The following is a 16,292-nucleotide window of genomic DNA, read 5'->3' as shown; positions in this document are numbered from 1 at the left end:
TTAACATTTCCTTAAAGAAGCGTTTAAGTGTTCTTAAAACTATTATAAGCCTTTACATTCCATCCCAGTTACTCATCAAATCATTAAATGCATCATGACTTCATGAAGTACTCTGGGAAACTATGAAATTTTCTGTAGAGTAGGGAAGTCAAATTACTTTTGTGAAAACAGCTAGGAACATGTTGCTTTGAACAGGACATAGCCGCTTCTGAGGTATGGAAAACCAGGTCATTTTTTTTCTTGAATGTTCATATTGCAAAAGAAGTGATGGTTCTGTGAATGGATTGATTCACACTTAAAATCATGTCGTAACTTTCTTATTTTTTCAATGTTTACTGATAGTTGCCCCCAAACTGACCTGAGGATCTGGCAGCATAAATCCGTCAGTAAGTTTGTAATAGACTATTGTGGAGTCAGACTCCACTATGGCCAAAGTAAAAGACATCGGCAAATCCGGATCACCTTGCAATTTTCGAGATGCCTTCAAGATCTCCCTTATCCTGAAAATAAAGTCACAACACATTTAGCATTCACAATCACTCAATTAATAATAAGATCAAATACTGTAAAATCTTGGAGAAGAGGTAGGCAATAACATTATTTCCATAATGTGGACTCAGGAAATGTATGAAGGCTCAAATACAAACATTTAAAGTTGTCTTCTTATACAGAAAATCTTGCAAATAAGAGCTATCTACTGACTTTCAGTCCTTCTCTTTTGTATTCACCCATCTTTCCTGATCATCATACCTGAGAGAATCAAAACTGCATTTAGGAACCAACAGAACGGGACACTAACAGTATTTAGTGCATCTAAATTAGCTAAAGATCCCGGTTACTCATTTATCCAATTTTCCAACTTGGTATCTTACAGTGGAACAATTTGGTATTCAGGTTTGTTTTTTTAAAAGTAGACTATAATAAACATTTCCCCATGTTTCTACTGGTGTTAATAATTACAACCTTTATATGGCTATATAATATTCTATTGCCTCATAATTTAACCAATCATTCCCCTATTGCTGTAAAGTTCTTTCAGGTTTTTTGTGAGGAGGAGGGTGCTAATAAAGATAAGCTGTAATAATCATCTTTCTGCAGGTAGTTGTTTCTTTTTAAATAATTCTGTTGGGCCTTTCCAGGTATCAGAATTATTAGATATGAATATAGATATTTTTGCGGCTCTCAATATGTATTCTGTTACTTAATAAAAGCTAAAAGAAAAATATATAGAGATAAAACTTTTTTGTAAAATTATATATCAGACATCAATGTTATAAAGGATTTCAGTTTGCTTGCTGTGGAAAATAATCTACTAAATCCAATACCTAGGTCTTCAAAACACTATTAGCTTTTGTTTACCACAAACTAAAAATTCTTATTACCTACTCAATAAAACCTATATTCGATAATTCAGTAAAATATAATCTCCAGAGGAGCTTTCTTAAAAAGGTAAATAAAAAATGATCAGTTGTTTTTTTCATGAAGCTAACCAATTTTTCAGGAATTAGAAAAAGATTTACTAGCATATTAACATGCTACAACTGAATACATAATAACACTATATTCTCTTTAACAAAAGTCTGATTTGTCCCCTTAAATTCTACTCCCAACCCTAAGTAAAAATTCTTGTGATTCTTCACCCATCCTACTAGCTACTGAATCTATAAAGTATCTAAAAAGAAAAGTCTCTGCTTTGAAATATTCTTCCTATAGTAATTATAATGCTTTTTAAAAAACCTGTGGTGAAGACAAGATTTTAAAAGTGATTTAAAACAGCAATACACTCCTAGAAAAGCTGAAATTAAATTGTTCTTGCTAAACTATCATTCAGTCACTGCATATGCTACAGAGTGATAACTGGTTTCTTAAAACAGTCACAAAAAGCTGCTTACCTACTATCATTTAAATTTCACAGGTATGTAATCAGATAAGGAGAGAATGAGTTGCTAAGTTTGTTTCCTCACAGTCAAACCATTTCTAAAATGACCTTGAAAGAGTCAATTCAACAATTTGGTAATACTGGATAAATAAAATGTTTACCTGACAAAATCTTAATTCCTTTTCAAGAGTCAGCAAAGCATCATCTTCTCTCTGAATTCTTCCCTGCCACCTTTCCCCAACCCTACAGAGGCACCTTGTGCAAACCTACATTACTGCAATCACTACCTTGTATTTATATTTACATCTAAGTGTCTGTTTTCCACTGGATTGTACCCATTTTGAGGGTCAAAGCTTTTTAAAAAAAATTGTTAATGCTCAATATGTAGTAGAATACTTGGGTAGAATGAATGCGGCTTTTTTTTCTTATAATATTTATTTATTTACTTCATTTATTTTGTCTGTGCCGGGTCTTAGTTGCGGCATGTGGACTCTTAGTTGCGGCACGCGTGTGAGATCTAGTTCCCCGACCAGGGATCAAACCCAGGGCTCCCTGCATTGGGAGGGCGAAGTCTTACCCACTGGACCACCAGGGAAGTCCCTGAATGAGGCTTTTTGAATGAAGGTTTCCATAGAGCTATAACTAACTCTTCAGGCATATAAACTTTAAAATATTTCTGATAAACATTTTTCTAAAATTTATTATGCAATTCAATTACACTAAACAAGACAAGTTAAACTTGTCTTGACAGCTCAGGATCATCATTTTTGGCACTTATTATTGTAGATGACAGTGGTAGATGGTGTATCAAAGAACTCCTTAGAATATAATTTCTTTAAAGTATCTGGGGCTTCCCTGGTGGTGCAGTGGTTGAAAGTCCGCCTGCTGATGCAGGGGACACCGGTTCGTGCCCTGGCCCGGGAAGATCCCACATGCCACAGAGCAGCTGGGCCCGTGAGCCATGGCCGCTGAGCCTGCGCGTCCGGAGCCTGTGCTCCGCAACGGGAGAGGCCACAACAGTGAGAGGCCCGCATAAAGTATCTGATATTTGCTTGCTTTTTGTTCATCAAAACAAATTGTTTTATCATTTGTCTCTATACCAGGGCCTGGCAAACTATGGTCACCTGTTTTCTATGGCTCATGAGCTAAGAATAATCTTTACTACATCTTTAAATGATACATTTTGAATGGTCATATAAGTACCTACATAATAGCCTCAATTTTGCCACTCTGTCCGCAAAGCCCAACATATTTACTATCTAGCCCTTTAAGAAAAGGTTTGCTGACCCCTATTCTACATTACGAAAAAGGTTAAGGGGGCTTCCCTGGTGGCACAGTGGTTAAGAATCCGCCTGCCAATGCAGGGGACATGGGTTCAAGCCCTGGTCTGGGAAGATCCCACATGCCGTGGAGCAACTAAGCCTGTGCACCACAACTACTGAGCCCGTGCTCTAGAGCCCTCGAGCCACAACTATTGAGCCCGCATGCCACAACTACTGAAGCCTTCACGCCTAGAGTCCGTGCTCCGCAACAAGAGAAGCCACCTCAATGAGAAGCCCGTGCACCACAACTAAGAGTAGCTCCCGCTCGCCGCAACTAGAGAAAGCCCGCGCACAGCAACGAAGACCCAATGCAGCCAAAAATATAAATAAATAAATAAATAAATTTATTTTTTAAAAAAAGGTTAAGAATAAAAATGGTAAGATATGATCACCAAAGCAGTGTTCCTTTCTTTTTCAATATTATTTATTCAAAAGTCAGCACAGAAGGAGGTTTCACTTTTAATGAGGATATAAAAGATCTCAGAAGACCACCATTCCTATGATAATAAAGAGAAAACACCTGATTTGCTTAACAATATGCCATTTTTCTTTAATGCCATAAGAGAGGTAAACACAAAGAAGTTTAAAGGAACTAAATTTCAATGAGCACTGAGCCCTTCCAGGGTAGAGACCAAGACACAGCCACTTCCACCCCTGAGGGCAACTGCTAAGTCTGGCCACAGTGGCTGGAGGAGTAAGCCAGTCATACGCAAGCAACTTCACTGGGACCAGGAGAAAACAGCACTACTTGTAAAAACGGCACATGAACTGGCATGGAGGAATGGAATCTTAAAAGCCAACAATCCCTCCAGTTCACCAACTCTCACTCATGGGACTTTTGCTGTGTTTAAGCAACAGCATGAGAAGCTGGGAAAGGGACTGGAAAATGGCAAGCAAGCCCTAATCACTAAGCCCTGCTGAAGAGAGAGGGCTGATCCCATTCTTAAGACATTTGAAACCAAGAAGAGAACTGAGATAACTAAAGCTGCAGTTCAGCCATGATTCCTCTTGACTTCTGATTTGATTGACTAAATTAGACACTAACTCTACCTGCCAGATAGCGGAAAGGATGAGCTCTTTGGAGGCGGGGAGTAGAATCGACATCCGTCTATCAACATCAGTTTTTTTTTCATACACAATGTCCAGCATCCAGTGAAAAACTCTAAGCTATGCGAAGAAGCAGGAAAATATATCTAATAATCAAGAGCAAAAAGTCAATACAAGATGACTGTCAGAAAACTAAAGCTGTTGAAAAACAGATGTTGGAATTAGTAAAGACTCTAAAATAACTATAATAAATGTTATAGCATTGAGGAAAAAGACAGACAAAATGAGTGACAAGATGAAAAATATAAGCAAAAAAATGAAAATTCTAAAGGAAATGAACATTCTAGAATTTAAAAATGTATTTTCAAAGTATTGACTAGGCTTAATGTTAGATTAGACACAGCACAAGAAAGGATTTAGAGAACCTGAAAATAGGTCATAAGAAACTTAGCTGAAGTACAAAGAGAAATTTTTTTCTTTAAATAAAACATCAGAGGCCTTTGATGCAATATCAGTTTAACATATGTGTAAATAGAATTACAGAGGAAAATAAGGAGAGAATGGTGTGTGTCTTAGTCCATTCAGGCTGCTATAACAAAATACCACAGACCAGGCAGCTTATAAACAACAGATATTTATTTCTCAGGGTTCTGGAGGCTGGAAAGTCCCAGATCAAGGCACCAGCATGGTCTCATTCTGGTGGAGGTCCTCTTCGTGGCTCATGGCCAGCACCTTCTTACCGTGTCCTCACGTGGTAAAAGGGGCAAGGGATCTCTGTAAGGTCTCTCTCTCTCTCTTTTTTTTAGTAAGGCCCACCTGGATAATCCAGGCAAATCTCCCAATCACAAAATCCTTAAACTTAATCTCATCTGCAAAATCTCTTTTGCCATAACATATTCACAGATTTCTGGGATTAGGCTGTGGGCACTGTCAACTACAAATTGGTACTTGCCATTAGCACTTGCCATCCACCTCTACAAGGATTAAATCATGTGCTACTGCAGCTGCTGACTTTCAGTGTGGAGAGCACAAATGAGGCACCCTGTGCTCTGGGAAAAACTAGCAGAACAGGTCTTCCGATAGTTAGATGTTTTCAGGAGCTGATTTTATGAGCCCAATTCTTGTATCTCCTCATATCTAGAAAAACACTAAAATCCTTCGTGGTGACGTCTGTTCCTCATGACTAGCAGAAACCTTCTGCAAAAAATATGTGCTTATTGCAGGTACTCCCCCTTCACCAAAATCACACATATACTGACCTTCCCCCCTACCTCTTTGGAGCAGTTTCTCAGAACTATCTGAAATGTGAGGTCCTTTTTTAAGGCACTCATTCCATTTATGAGGGCTCCACCATCATGGCTTAAGCACCTCCAAAGGTCCCACCTCCTAATACTCAGGGCTTAGGATTTCAACATATGAAACATAGGGGATACGTTCAGACTATAGCAGTATAGAAGAAACAGCTGAGAATTTTCCAAAATTGTTGTCTCTGAATGTAAAGTGTCTCTTTTACAGACAGCATGTAGTTGGATCTTGTTTTTATATCCAGTCTTATAATTTCTGTCCTTTGATTGGAGTGTTTAATCCATTCACATTTAAAATTAATACTGATATTGTTGGATTTATATCTGCCATTTTGCTGTTTGTTTTCTATATATCACATGTCTTTTTTGTTCCTCTGTTCCTCCTTTACCACCTTCTTTTGTAATAAATTGATGTTTTCTAGTGTACCATTTTAATTTTAATTTGTGTTGACCCCTGAACAACACAGATTTGAACTATGCAGGTCCAATTATACGTGGATTTTTTTCAATAAATATGTACTATAGTACTACATGATCCCTGGTTGGTTAAATCTGCGGATGCAGAACTGCAGATACAGAGGGTCAACTGTAAAGTTACTCTTGGATTTTCAACTGTGCAGAGGATTGGCACCTCTAACCCCTGCATTGTTCAAAGGTCAACTGTACTTTTTCGAGTTTCTTAGTGGTGGTTCTAGAGAGCACTATAATATATTAGTATCTTAATTTATCACAATTTACCTCAGATTAATACTAATTCAATTCTAAAACAAATATAGAAACTCCAGTATAACTTTCATTCCTTTCTTCCTCCTTTGTGCTATTACTGTCATACATATTATGCCTATATATTATAAACTCAATACAGTGTTATATTATTGCTTTATACAATCTTAGGTCTTTTTAAAATGTTAAGAGGAAAAAGGATAAAAAATATATTAACCTATATATTTAATATTTCTGATACTATTCATTTCTTCAAGTTAGTCTCTGATATCATTTCCTTGCTTCAATATAGCCCCATCCTTTGTGTTAATATTGTCATAAGTATTACTTCTTAATATGCTATAAGTGTGATCAGTTGATTTTTGACAAAGCTACAAAGGCAATTCAATGGAGAAAGTCTTTTTAACAAATGGTGCTGTAATCTGAAGATAGTATACCTCAATGTCTACAAATAGGATTATTTTAAGAATCAATGAGGTGGCATACATGAAAAGGCTTTGCAAACTGTCAAGCAGTCACTGAATACAGTATTATTATATATAGTATCTATACCAGATTTGCATTCTTGCAAAGGTAGTGTAACCACTACCTTCCCCTTAAAAAATAATTTCCACCTATGCTGAATTGTATGACAATTAGCTAGATTACTGTTCATATCAGAGGTTTACTTTAGAAAGAGATAAAGCAACCATAAATACTAATCAGAAACCTTATTACACAGCACTGATGGAAAGTAACACTCTGAAGCCACTGGAATACACATAACTTAAAAATAAGTTTCTTTAAATATCCCTAACTGGCAGAGTATGACGAAGACTGGACACAGACAGAAAGGGAAATAAAACCTATTAAGACAACTTTTACGTATTTTCTTTTTCTCAAGATATGACATGGTTTAAATCAGAAATGTACATACATACGTGTGTGCGTGTGCATGGTTGTTTTCCTAATGTAAACTGTGTGGGAACTCTAGACCATATACTAAAAGTTAGGATAGAAATTTCCATCTCATTCATATTTGTTTCCAGAGTTCTTTGATATAAATAGCAAAACATTTTCAGACTTACTCAAAACACCCATGTGGGAAATGCTAACACTTGAAAATTAGCTCAGAGTTGTAAAGGGGGTATTGTCTTCGGAGTTGAGGGAAATCACTGTCAAAATGAAATGGAAGTTCCCCTCTCAGAGCTCTGTTTATCCTACTTGGTAGCGTGGGGGAAAATTACCAATGAATCTTCACAGTAATAACAATAAAATAATTTATCTGCCTCTGTTACCCAAAGCTCACTTGGGAAGTCTTACAAAGATTCTTGTTCAGGATCTCTTCTAGTCAATTTTTAACATATGTTTAAAGTAATGCCATCATCTTTGCCCATTTGAGATCTGTCCTGTTTGTTTCCTTTATGGGTTACTAATAAACTAAAAATGTTTACTTTGCCTTTAAGTCAACAGATTGCACAATCTCAATATAACAACAACAGGTTCCAAAGTTCTATTTTAAAAATCACACATGGTTGTAAAGATGCTGAGGACACTGAAGCATCACTAAAATACTACAGTCTCACTTAACCTCTAACAAGCTTACAGTTTGAAATCTTAATTTAGAAACCACAGAACAAAGTTTCCTTATACGTATGTTTTTTAAAAGCTCAGTTCTTTGCAAAAATATTGTAGAGATGTTTCATCACACAAATCTAAAATAATAATTTAGATAATAAAACCCTTTATGGTTCATATGTGATAGTAATCCACATATGTAAAACATAACCATGTATTAATAATAAAAATTTCAGATTCTGAGTTCATTATACTTCAAGGGAAAAAATCCCATCTAAAGAAAGAGATAAATCAGTAATAATCATAGTTGTTGATGAACAGTAACAGAATTTGATGTTTATAACAGGTTTTTCTTTCTCTTAATTGTTCAGAGAGGAGCTCAGCATACTGAAAACAGTGTCTCCCAAGTTTAACAAAGCTAACTTGAGAATGTGCCTGAGGCAAACACATAGGGAACCTTATTTGGCTACTGCCCTTTCTCCAAGCTATTCAAATGCTTTCCATAAACCTTAGCATTCATTTTTTTGGTAACAATCCTACAATACAGACTAAGTAATCTCTGGAGATTTGCACAGAGGACAAGAAAGTTGAAGACAACATTGATTTTAACCTCAGTGTTGTCAAACTAGAATGCATCATGGGTTAAAATTATTATTAATTTCAATCCACAGAAAGCAGTATCTCCTCCTGTCCCCTTCAATGTAGCCAAACTGATACACACTGTAGCTTCATCAATAAAAGACATTAACTCCCTGATCTGCCTCATTATGATATATTGAAATGACACGCAATAATGCAACTCTGAAACACAATGCAAAATTCAATTGGTGCCCACGGTGCCTTATTCATCCACAGGCTCAGTCCTGAAGAAAGTTTCAAGAATAACAGACCACCTCCTTAGGAATCATGCCAATGCCTTCCTCGTAAAAAATCAAGGCAGCTAAAAGCCCAGGGGGGTTTACTGAACAATTAAGTGCCTGTGTGGCTATTCACCCCAGTGGGAAGCCATTCTAAAATAAATTGCAAGCTTTTTTTGAGAGTAAGAAAAAAGTGCTATGTCAGTTGAAAGAAGCTGCCAGAATTGGGGGTTTCACCAGAAGCAGATTTCCAACAGAGGTAGTATGAGGACACACATCCTGATATGCAGGGAAGCCGAATGACAAATCGTTTTACTAGTTATTAGACCTCAGGCCTCATATAAAATAATGATGATTTAATGAATTTGTAATAAAGAATATACTTTGGGAGAGAGGAATATTTTTGATTACGGGGAAATAATAATGGAGTATCCTTCAAAAAATATGTAGCATTTCAGAATTAGATTTCATAACTTTAAAAATGTTCTAAAGGAGGAACTCAGTTCTATTAACCCTTTACTGCACCATTAATACAAGTCCTTTTTCCAACGAATTTAACTAAAAGGTAAGGAGACTATTCATAGCACTGGCAGAGTGACTCTCCAGATCTGTGACTGCTCTCTCCTCAGATGCATACCAGTTAGAGTTACAGTGTACAGTGTGGGAAACAGTGATGAATTCTGCAGACATTCTAATTTTTTAGAAGCTCTTGGAAGGTTGCTTGTAGCAACTTATGTTCTTTAAGATACTATTTAGCAAGTCTCTGTTGCAGGAACTGAGTAGTCTCGGTGAGGTCACTCATACAACAAATACATATTTAACCCCCAATACCAGGTACCAGGCTGGGCACAGGGGAAATAGCAACGAATAGAACAAAGTTCCTGCTTCCATGGAGGAACTGGGGGAAGAAGAGAGTAAACAAACAAACAAACAAACAACCAATAGATAGTATACTGAGTAGTGACACATGCTGTGTTCTTCTCAGGGTGCGACAGTACAGAGGGTGAGGTGACAGTAGCTTACACCAGAGAGACTTGCAGAAGCAGCGAGAAATGGTCAGATTGTGGATATACCTTTAAGGGGGAACTGACAGAATTTGTTAACAAACTAATCTGGAGGTCTGACAACTGGGTGGACCAAAACCAGTAAGAGACATAGCAAGGTTCATACATGAAAGTCAATGTTTTCCTACATACCAGCAATGAACAACTGGAATTTCAAACGAAAAACATAACACCATTTACAGTAGCATCAAAAAAGTGAAGTACTTAGGTATAAACCTAACAAAAACATGTACAGCATCTGTATAAGGAAAACCATAAAACGCTGATGAAAGAAATCATAGCAGATCTAAATAAATGGAGAAATAGTCCATATTCCTGGAGAGGAGGGCTCAATACTGTTAACATGACAATTCTTCCCATTGTGATCTATAAACTAAGCAAAATCCCAACCAAAACCCTAGAAAGTTATTTTGTAGATACTGACAAATTGATTCTAAAGTTTATATGAAAAGGCAAAAGACCTAGAATAGCCAACACGATACCGAACAGAACAAAGTGAGAGGACGGACATTACCTGTCTTCAAGACTTACTATAAAGCTACAGTAATTAAGACCATGGGGTATTGCTGAAGGAATGGACAAATAGGTTAATGAATTAGAATAGACGGCCCAGAACTGACCCACATAAATACAGACAACTGATCTTTGACAAAGGAGCAGAAGCAACTCAATGGAGAAACTGTCTTGTCAACAAATGGTGCTGGACAACTGACATTAACATGCAAAAAAATGACTCTAGACACACATCTTACATCTTTCACAAAAATTAAACTCAAAATGAAACATAGAACTAAATGTAAAACACAAAATTATAAAACTTTTAGAGGACAACATAGGAAAAAAATCTAGATGACTTTCGGGTTTGAGGATGAGCCTTTAGATACAACACCAAAAGCATGATCTGTAAGAGAAATAATTAAGTTGCACTCTATTAAAATTAAAACCTTCTCTTCCCCAAAAGACTCTATTAAAAGAATGAAAAGAGAAGCCACAGACTGGGAGGAAATATTTGCCAAACACATATCTGATAAAGGACTTGTATCCAAAATACATAAAGAATTCTCAAAATTCAACAAAAAGAAAACAAACAGCCCAAATAAAAAATAGGCAAAGGGGCTTCCCTGGTGGCGCAGTGGTTGAGAGTCCGCCTGCCGATGCAGGGGACACAGGTTCGTGCCCCGGTCCGGGAAGATCCCACGTGCCGCGGAGCGGCTGGGCCCGTGAGCCATGGCCAATGGGCCTGCGCGTCCGGAGCCTGTGCTCCGCAACGGGAGAGGCCACAACAGTGAGAGGCCCGCGTACCGAGAAAAAAAAAAAAAAAAAAAGGCAAAGGATCCAAACAGATACCTCATCAAAGAAGATACACAGATGGCACATAACCATATGAAAAAATTCTCAACATCATAGGTCATTAGAAAATTGAAAATTAAAAAAAAAAAAGAGACACTACTATGCATGAATTAGAATAGCTAAAATTCAAAAAACTAACAGTACCGTGGTGGCGAGGATGTGTATTGCTAAGTGAAAGAAGACAATCTGAAAAGGCTACATACTATATGATTTCAAATATACCATTGTGGAAAACGCAAAACTACAGAGAAAGTTAAATGTTCAGTGGCTGCCAGCAGTTCAGGGTCGGGGCAAAGTGATGAATATATGGAGCACAGGGGATTTTTAGGGCGGGAAATCTATTCTGTGTGTAATGGTGCATACATGACATTATGCACTTGTTAAAATCAATAGAATTGTACAATAAAAAGGGTGAATCCTAACGTAAACTATGGACTTTACTTAACAATAATATATCAATATTGGTTCATTATTTGTAACAAATGTACCATACTAAGACAAGACAATAGTAACAACTAATAAACACTGTGCTGGACTGAAGCTTACATGAAAAACCTCTGTACTATCTGCTCAATTTTTCTGTAAATCTAAAATTGTTCTAAAAAATAAAGTATAGATAGATAGATAGAGAGAGATAACTATCTCCAAGGTTTTTGGCCTGAGCCTCAGAATGAATAGAGTTGCCATTTACTGAAAGTAGGAGCCATTTAGGGGACAAATACAGAATTCTTTTTTTTTTTTTAACATGTACTATTCTTTTTCAAATTCTTTTCCCATTTAGTTTGTTATATAATATTGAGCAGAGTTCAATGGGAAAAGAATTTGAAAAAGAATAGATACATGTATATGTATAACTGAATCACTTTGCTGTACACCTGAAACTAACACAACACTGTTAATCAACTATACTCCAATATAAAACAAAATTTTTTTAAAAATAAGAAAAATATTGAGCAGAGTTACCTGTGCTATACAGTAGGTCCTTGAGGGTTATCCATTTTAAATATAGCAGTGTGTACATGTCAATCCCAAGCTCCCTAATTATTGCTCCCCCCCCGACCCATCCCCCCCGGTAACCATCACTTCATCCTCTAAACTCAAAAGTTTTTGCACAGCAAAGGAAACCATAAACAAAACGAAAAGATAACCCACAGAATGGGAGAAAATATTTGCAAACGATGCGACCGACAAGGGATTAGTCTCCAAAATTTACAAACAGCTCATGTGGCTTATATCATAAAAACAAACAACCCAATCAAAAAATGGGCAGAAGACCTAAATAGACATTTCTCCAGAGAAGACATACAGATGTCCGAGAGGCACATGAAAAGATGTTCAACATCACTAATTATTAGACAAATGCAAATCAAAACTACAATGAGATATCACCTCACACCAGTCAGAATGGCCATCAACAAAAAAATCTACAAACAATAAGTGCTGGAGAAGGTATGGAGAGAAGGGAATCCTCCGACACTGTTGGTGGGAATGTAAATTGGTACAGCCACTGTGGAGAACAGTATGGAGATTTCTTAAAAAATTAAAAACAGAGCTACCATATGATCCTCCAATCCCACTACTGGGCATATATCCAGAGAAAAAGATGGTCTGAAAGGATACATGCACTCCAATGTTCATTGCAGCACTGTTTACAATAGCCAGGACATGGAAGCAACCTAAATGTCCATGGACAGGTGAATAGATGAAGAAGATGTGGTACATATATACAGTGGAATATTACTCAGCCATTAAAAATAATGAAATAATGCCATTTGCAGCAACATGGATGGACCTAGAGATTGTCATACTGAGTGAAGTAAGTCAGACAGAAAAAGACAAATACCATATGATATGGCTTACATGCAGAATCTAAAAAAAAATGGTACAAATGAACTTATTTACAAAACAGAAAGAGTTCTTTTTGGACATGGCAATTTGAGATGCCATTTAGATCTCAGTGGAGATGTCAAGTAGACAGTTAAATATGAGTCTTAGATTCATAGAAGAGGCAGAGGAAGAGACATAAATTTGGAAGTCATCAGTATATCGATGATATTTAAAACCATGGAACCAGAGGAAGCTAGCTACCTAAGAAGAGAAAAGCTCAGAGGCCTAAGCCCTAGAACATTTTAACATTTTGAGGCCAGGAACTTGAAAAGGTTCAACAAAGGAAGCTTGTGAAATAGCAAGAGATGGAGGGAGTTACTTAATCTCCTCAAATCCCTAAAACTTGGTTTTGCACTAACCACTGGTCATTTCCTATATCCTTGTAGATTTGTATATTTTAATTGGTATCTTTAGAGAAAATGGAAACAAGCATTACAATTCCTAATACTCTGATTCAAATAATTTTCCTACCTTTTTTTTTAGGATATACCAGCATCTCCCAAAGTGGCAAAACACTGGGTTTAGCTTTCTCTTATCTTTGAATTCCCTAACCCCTTCAGCCTCTCCTGATCTATTGCTTATCAGGAGAAGGGGTACTTTTTCCATATTTTCTATCTCTGTCTCTCCCTCCTTCCCTCCCTCCTCCTTCTCCCATTCCCATCTCTCTCACATCAACACACACACACACCCCCCTAATCCAGGGCTTTCTCAGCAGTTGCAGGCACGCCCTCCCTCTGCCATTACTAATATCCTGTTTTAAGGAAACATTTGCAGTCTCCATGCTCTCTCGGACCTCAATACCTTGCTCATGTTATTACTTCTGTTAGGAACATCCATTCCCAACTCCATTCCACATGGAATGCCTACACATATTTCAAACAGCTCGTCCTGCAGGAAGCTTTCTCAGCCTCCCGCACCTCCTGTACCACCAGCCAAGGTTCTATCTCCTCCTTCTGCAATCCTCCTCAGTGCCTCGTACACGTCTCTCATTACATTCATCACGATGGCTATAAATGTCTGTCCGTCTCAGCTAAATACTGTGAGCATCTTGTGATGTTTTGGATCCCTTGAGTCCAGCACACAACAGACGCCTAGTAAAATGAATGAGCAAACTAGAAAATGCTGGAGTAATATGCAATTTACTTTTTTATCCTTTCCCCCCAAACCAAAACATGCTTGACTCTAGATAGTCTATAATTATATTAATATTCATTTATATTCATTACATTTAATGCTTAAAGAAAAAGTATAATTATATACATTCATAGTATTTTTACTGAAAGTTATATTATTTTAGTATAAGAACAATAAATAAAATTTTAATTTTTCCTACACACCTCAGTGTTTTAAGATATGGGTTCTTTTTCTTCTCCCCATAAAAACACTGGTACAATGAATTTAAAAATAAACAGTTGGGGGCTTCTCTGGTGGCACAGTGGTTGAGAGTCCGCCTGCCGATGCAGGGGACATGGGTTCGTGCCTTGGTCCGGGAAGATCCCACATGCCACGGAGCGGCTGGGCCCGTGAGCCATGGCCGCTGAGCCTGCGCGTCCGGAGCCTGTGCTCCGCAACGGGAGAGGCCACAACAGTGAGAGGCCTGCGTACTGCAAAATAAATAAATAAATAAATAATAAAAAAATAAACAGTTGGTCTGTTTTATTACCTGGGTTACTGCTGTGATAACACATAAACAGCTAATAAAATATTTTAAAAATAATCATGACCTTTAAGAAAAGAAAAATTACTATTTACAGTCTTTAAAAACTGTATTTAAAAGCTACATTAATTCCAACAAAGAAAAAAGAACTGCAATTCATTTGATTCAATGTAGGAGGAAGGAAGAATGTATTCTTTTGAAACATTGAAAACGTTGACAACAATGCTGTAAGAAACAGGTTGATATGGCTTAATAAGCTAAGCATCAGATTTAAAAAATCACAGGCTAGAAATCCTAACTTTGGCTCTGAATGAATTGTCTTCACTTCTCTTAAAGCATAAATTGTACAAGAATCTTGCCAAAAGAGTTCTGATCAAACCAAATGACAAAAGTTCTTAGACTTTTAGCCTTATGGCTGCTGAACTAGCAGATGACCAATTTGGTATATGGAATGTTGAAGGCTTTTTTCTAAATTTCTAGAATAATATTCAGACTGGAAGATGCTAAGAAAGAGGATATTTGGAAAAACTGCCTCTCAGATAAACTGGCTGAAGGTACCTCTTTTAGAGAGGTTATCAATCACCACACATCAAAAGAAATGTCATAAATTTGTGGAAGTGGGGGGGATAAAATGGTCATTGGACAGGCTCCATCTTCACATAAACTATCCACTATCCTTCTCTGGCACTGAGAGAAGACAGCCATTTATAATTTAGTTGGGTTTAAAAGGATGAATGATTCACTGGTATTACTAAGCAAGGAAATATCGTCCTTTGTAACAAAGGAGATTTATAGAGCATTTCAAAAAACAGTATCTTAACTGTCCCTGAATCTCATGATTGTAGAGAACACTTTGCTCAGCTTTTTTTTTTTTTAACTTACGTATAAAAGCAGATAAACTTAAACTATGGCAACTGGGGTTTCAGTTTTCAGCACATCTCTCATATTTTACCGAAGAAACTAAATTGACATTGAAATTGGAAGACAACATAAGTTCTATCAGAAAACAAACAAACAAACAAAAAACCCCAAAACTGAGAGCTAAAAAACAGAAAAACATTTTTTCCTCACAATTTGGTATGAGTCCTTGTGTCAGTTTCTTAAGATATTTTCCCATTTATAACTACCTATAATACTAATAATTACAGAAGCCTGTAAAATTATTATCCTAACTTTGTTGTAATATACTTCACACATTTAGGGACACTCAACAAATATCAATGGCAGGATGGTCCAAAGAGAAGCTAATTAAGCCATGTGAACATAAATTTGACTTCATTGGCTTCCTTAGCTCTGAAAAAGGCCCCTGTCTTTCATTAGCATTCCTCTGGTTGTCTCATTTTTAAATTCATCAGATCTCTTTGACCTCTGTGAATTTATTACTATGATTTTATATCATCACGAAGTCTGGGGAAACTGTAGTCATACCTCTACAGTCACTGACCAAACCTGCTACATGGATTCTGAGATTCACTTTAGTAAGAAACAATCTAGAGTACTTTCCGTATGCCATCCGAATACATAACTTACTATTTTAAAATGTAAGCTAAAGATTATTTTACATTAGCTTTAGGAAGTATTTTTAGATGAGAGAAAAAGGAGCTGTGTCTTTCCCTTCAAGAAACACAAACAACTTCATACTCCA

General features: G+C 36.8%; 1 protein-coding gene across 3 annotated transcripts in view; it reads right to left on the bottom strand.

The window, feature by feature from the left end:
- The window catches only part of TSEN15 (tRNA splicing endonuclease subunit 15), a gene marked incomplete at its 3' end in the record, with an annotated part of 31,511 nt that overhangs the window by 2,597 nt on the left and 12,622 nt on the right, over positions 1-16,292 (bottom strand). For 2 of the 3 annotated variants that reach the window (XM_081223529.1, XM_081223528.1), the window contains exon 4: positions 359-500. In XM_081223529.1, coding sequence (XP_081079655.1) covers positions 359-500 — 142 coding nt within the window. Of the gene's footprint in view, positions 1-325; positions 501-16,292 lie in introns of those variants that run through there. The other variant, XM_081223527.1, reaches the window with a different exon arrangement.

This window comes from Mesoplodon bidens (genome assembly GCF_964165515.1).
Source record: "Mesoplodon bidens genome assembly, chromosome: 2".
Lineage (NCBI taxonomy): Eukaryota > Metazoa > Chordata > Mammalia > Artiodactyla > Ziphiidae > Mesoplodon > Mesoplodon bidens.
The sequence above is the reverse complement of the archived record's forward strand: the minus strand, read 5'-3'. Positions and strand labels throughout refer to the sequence as shown.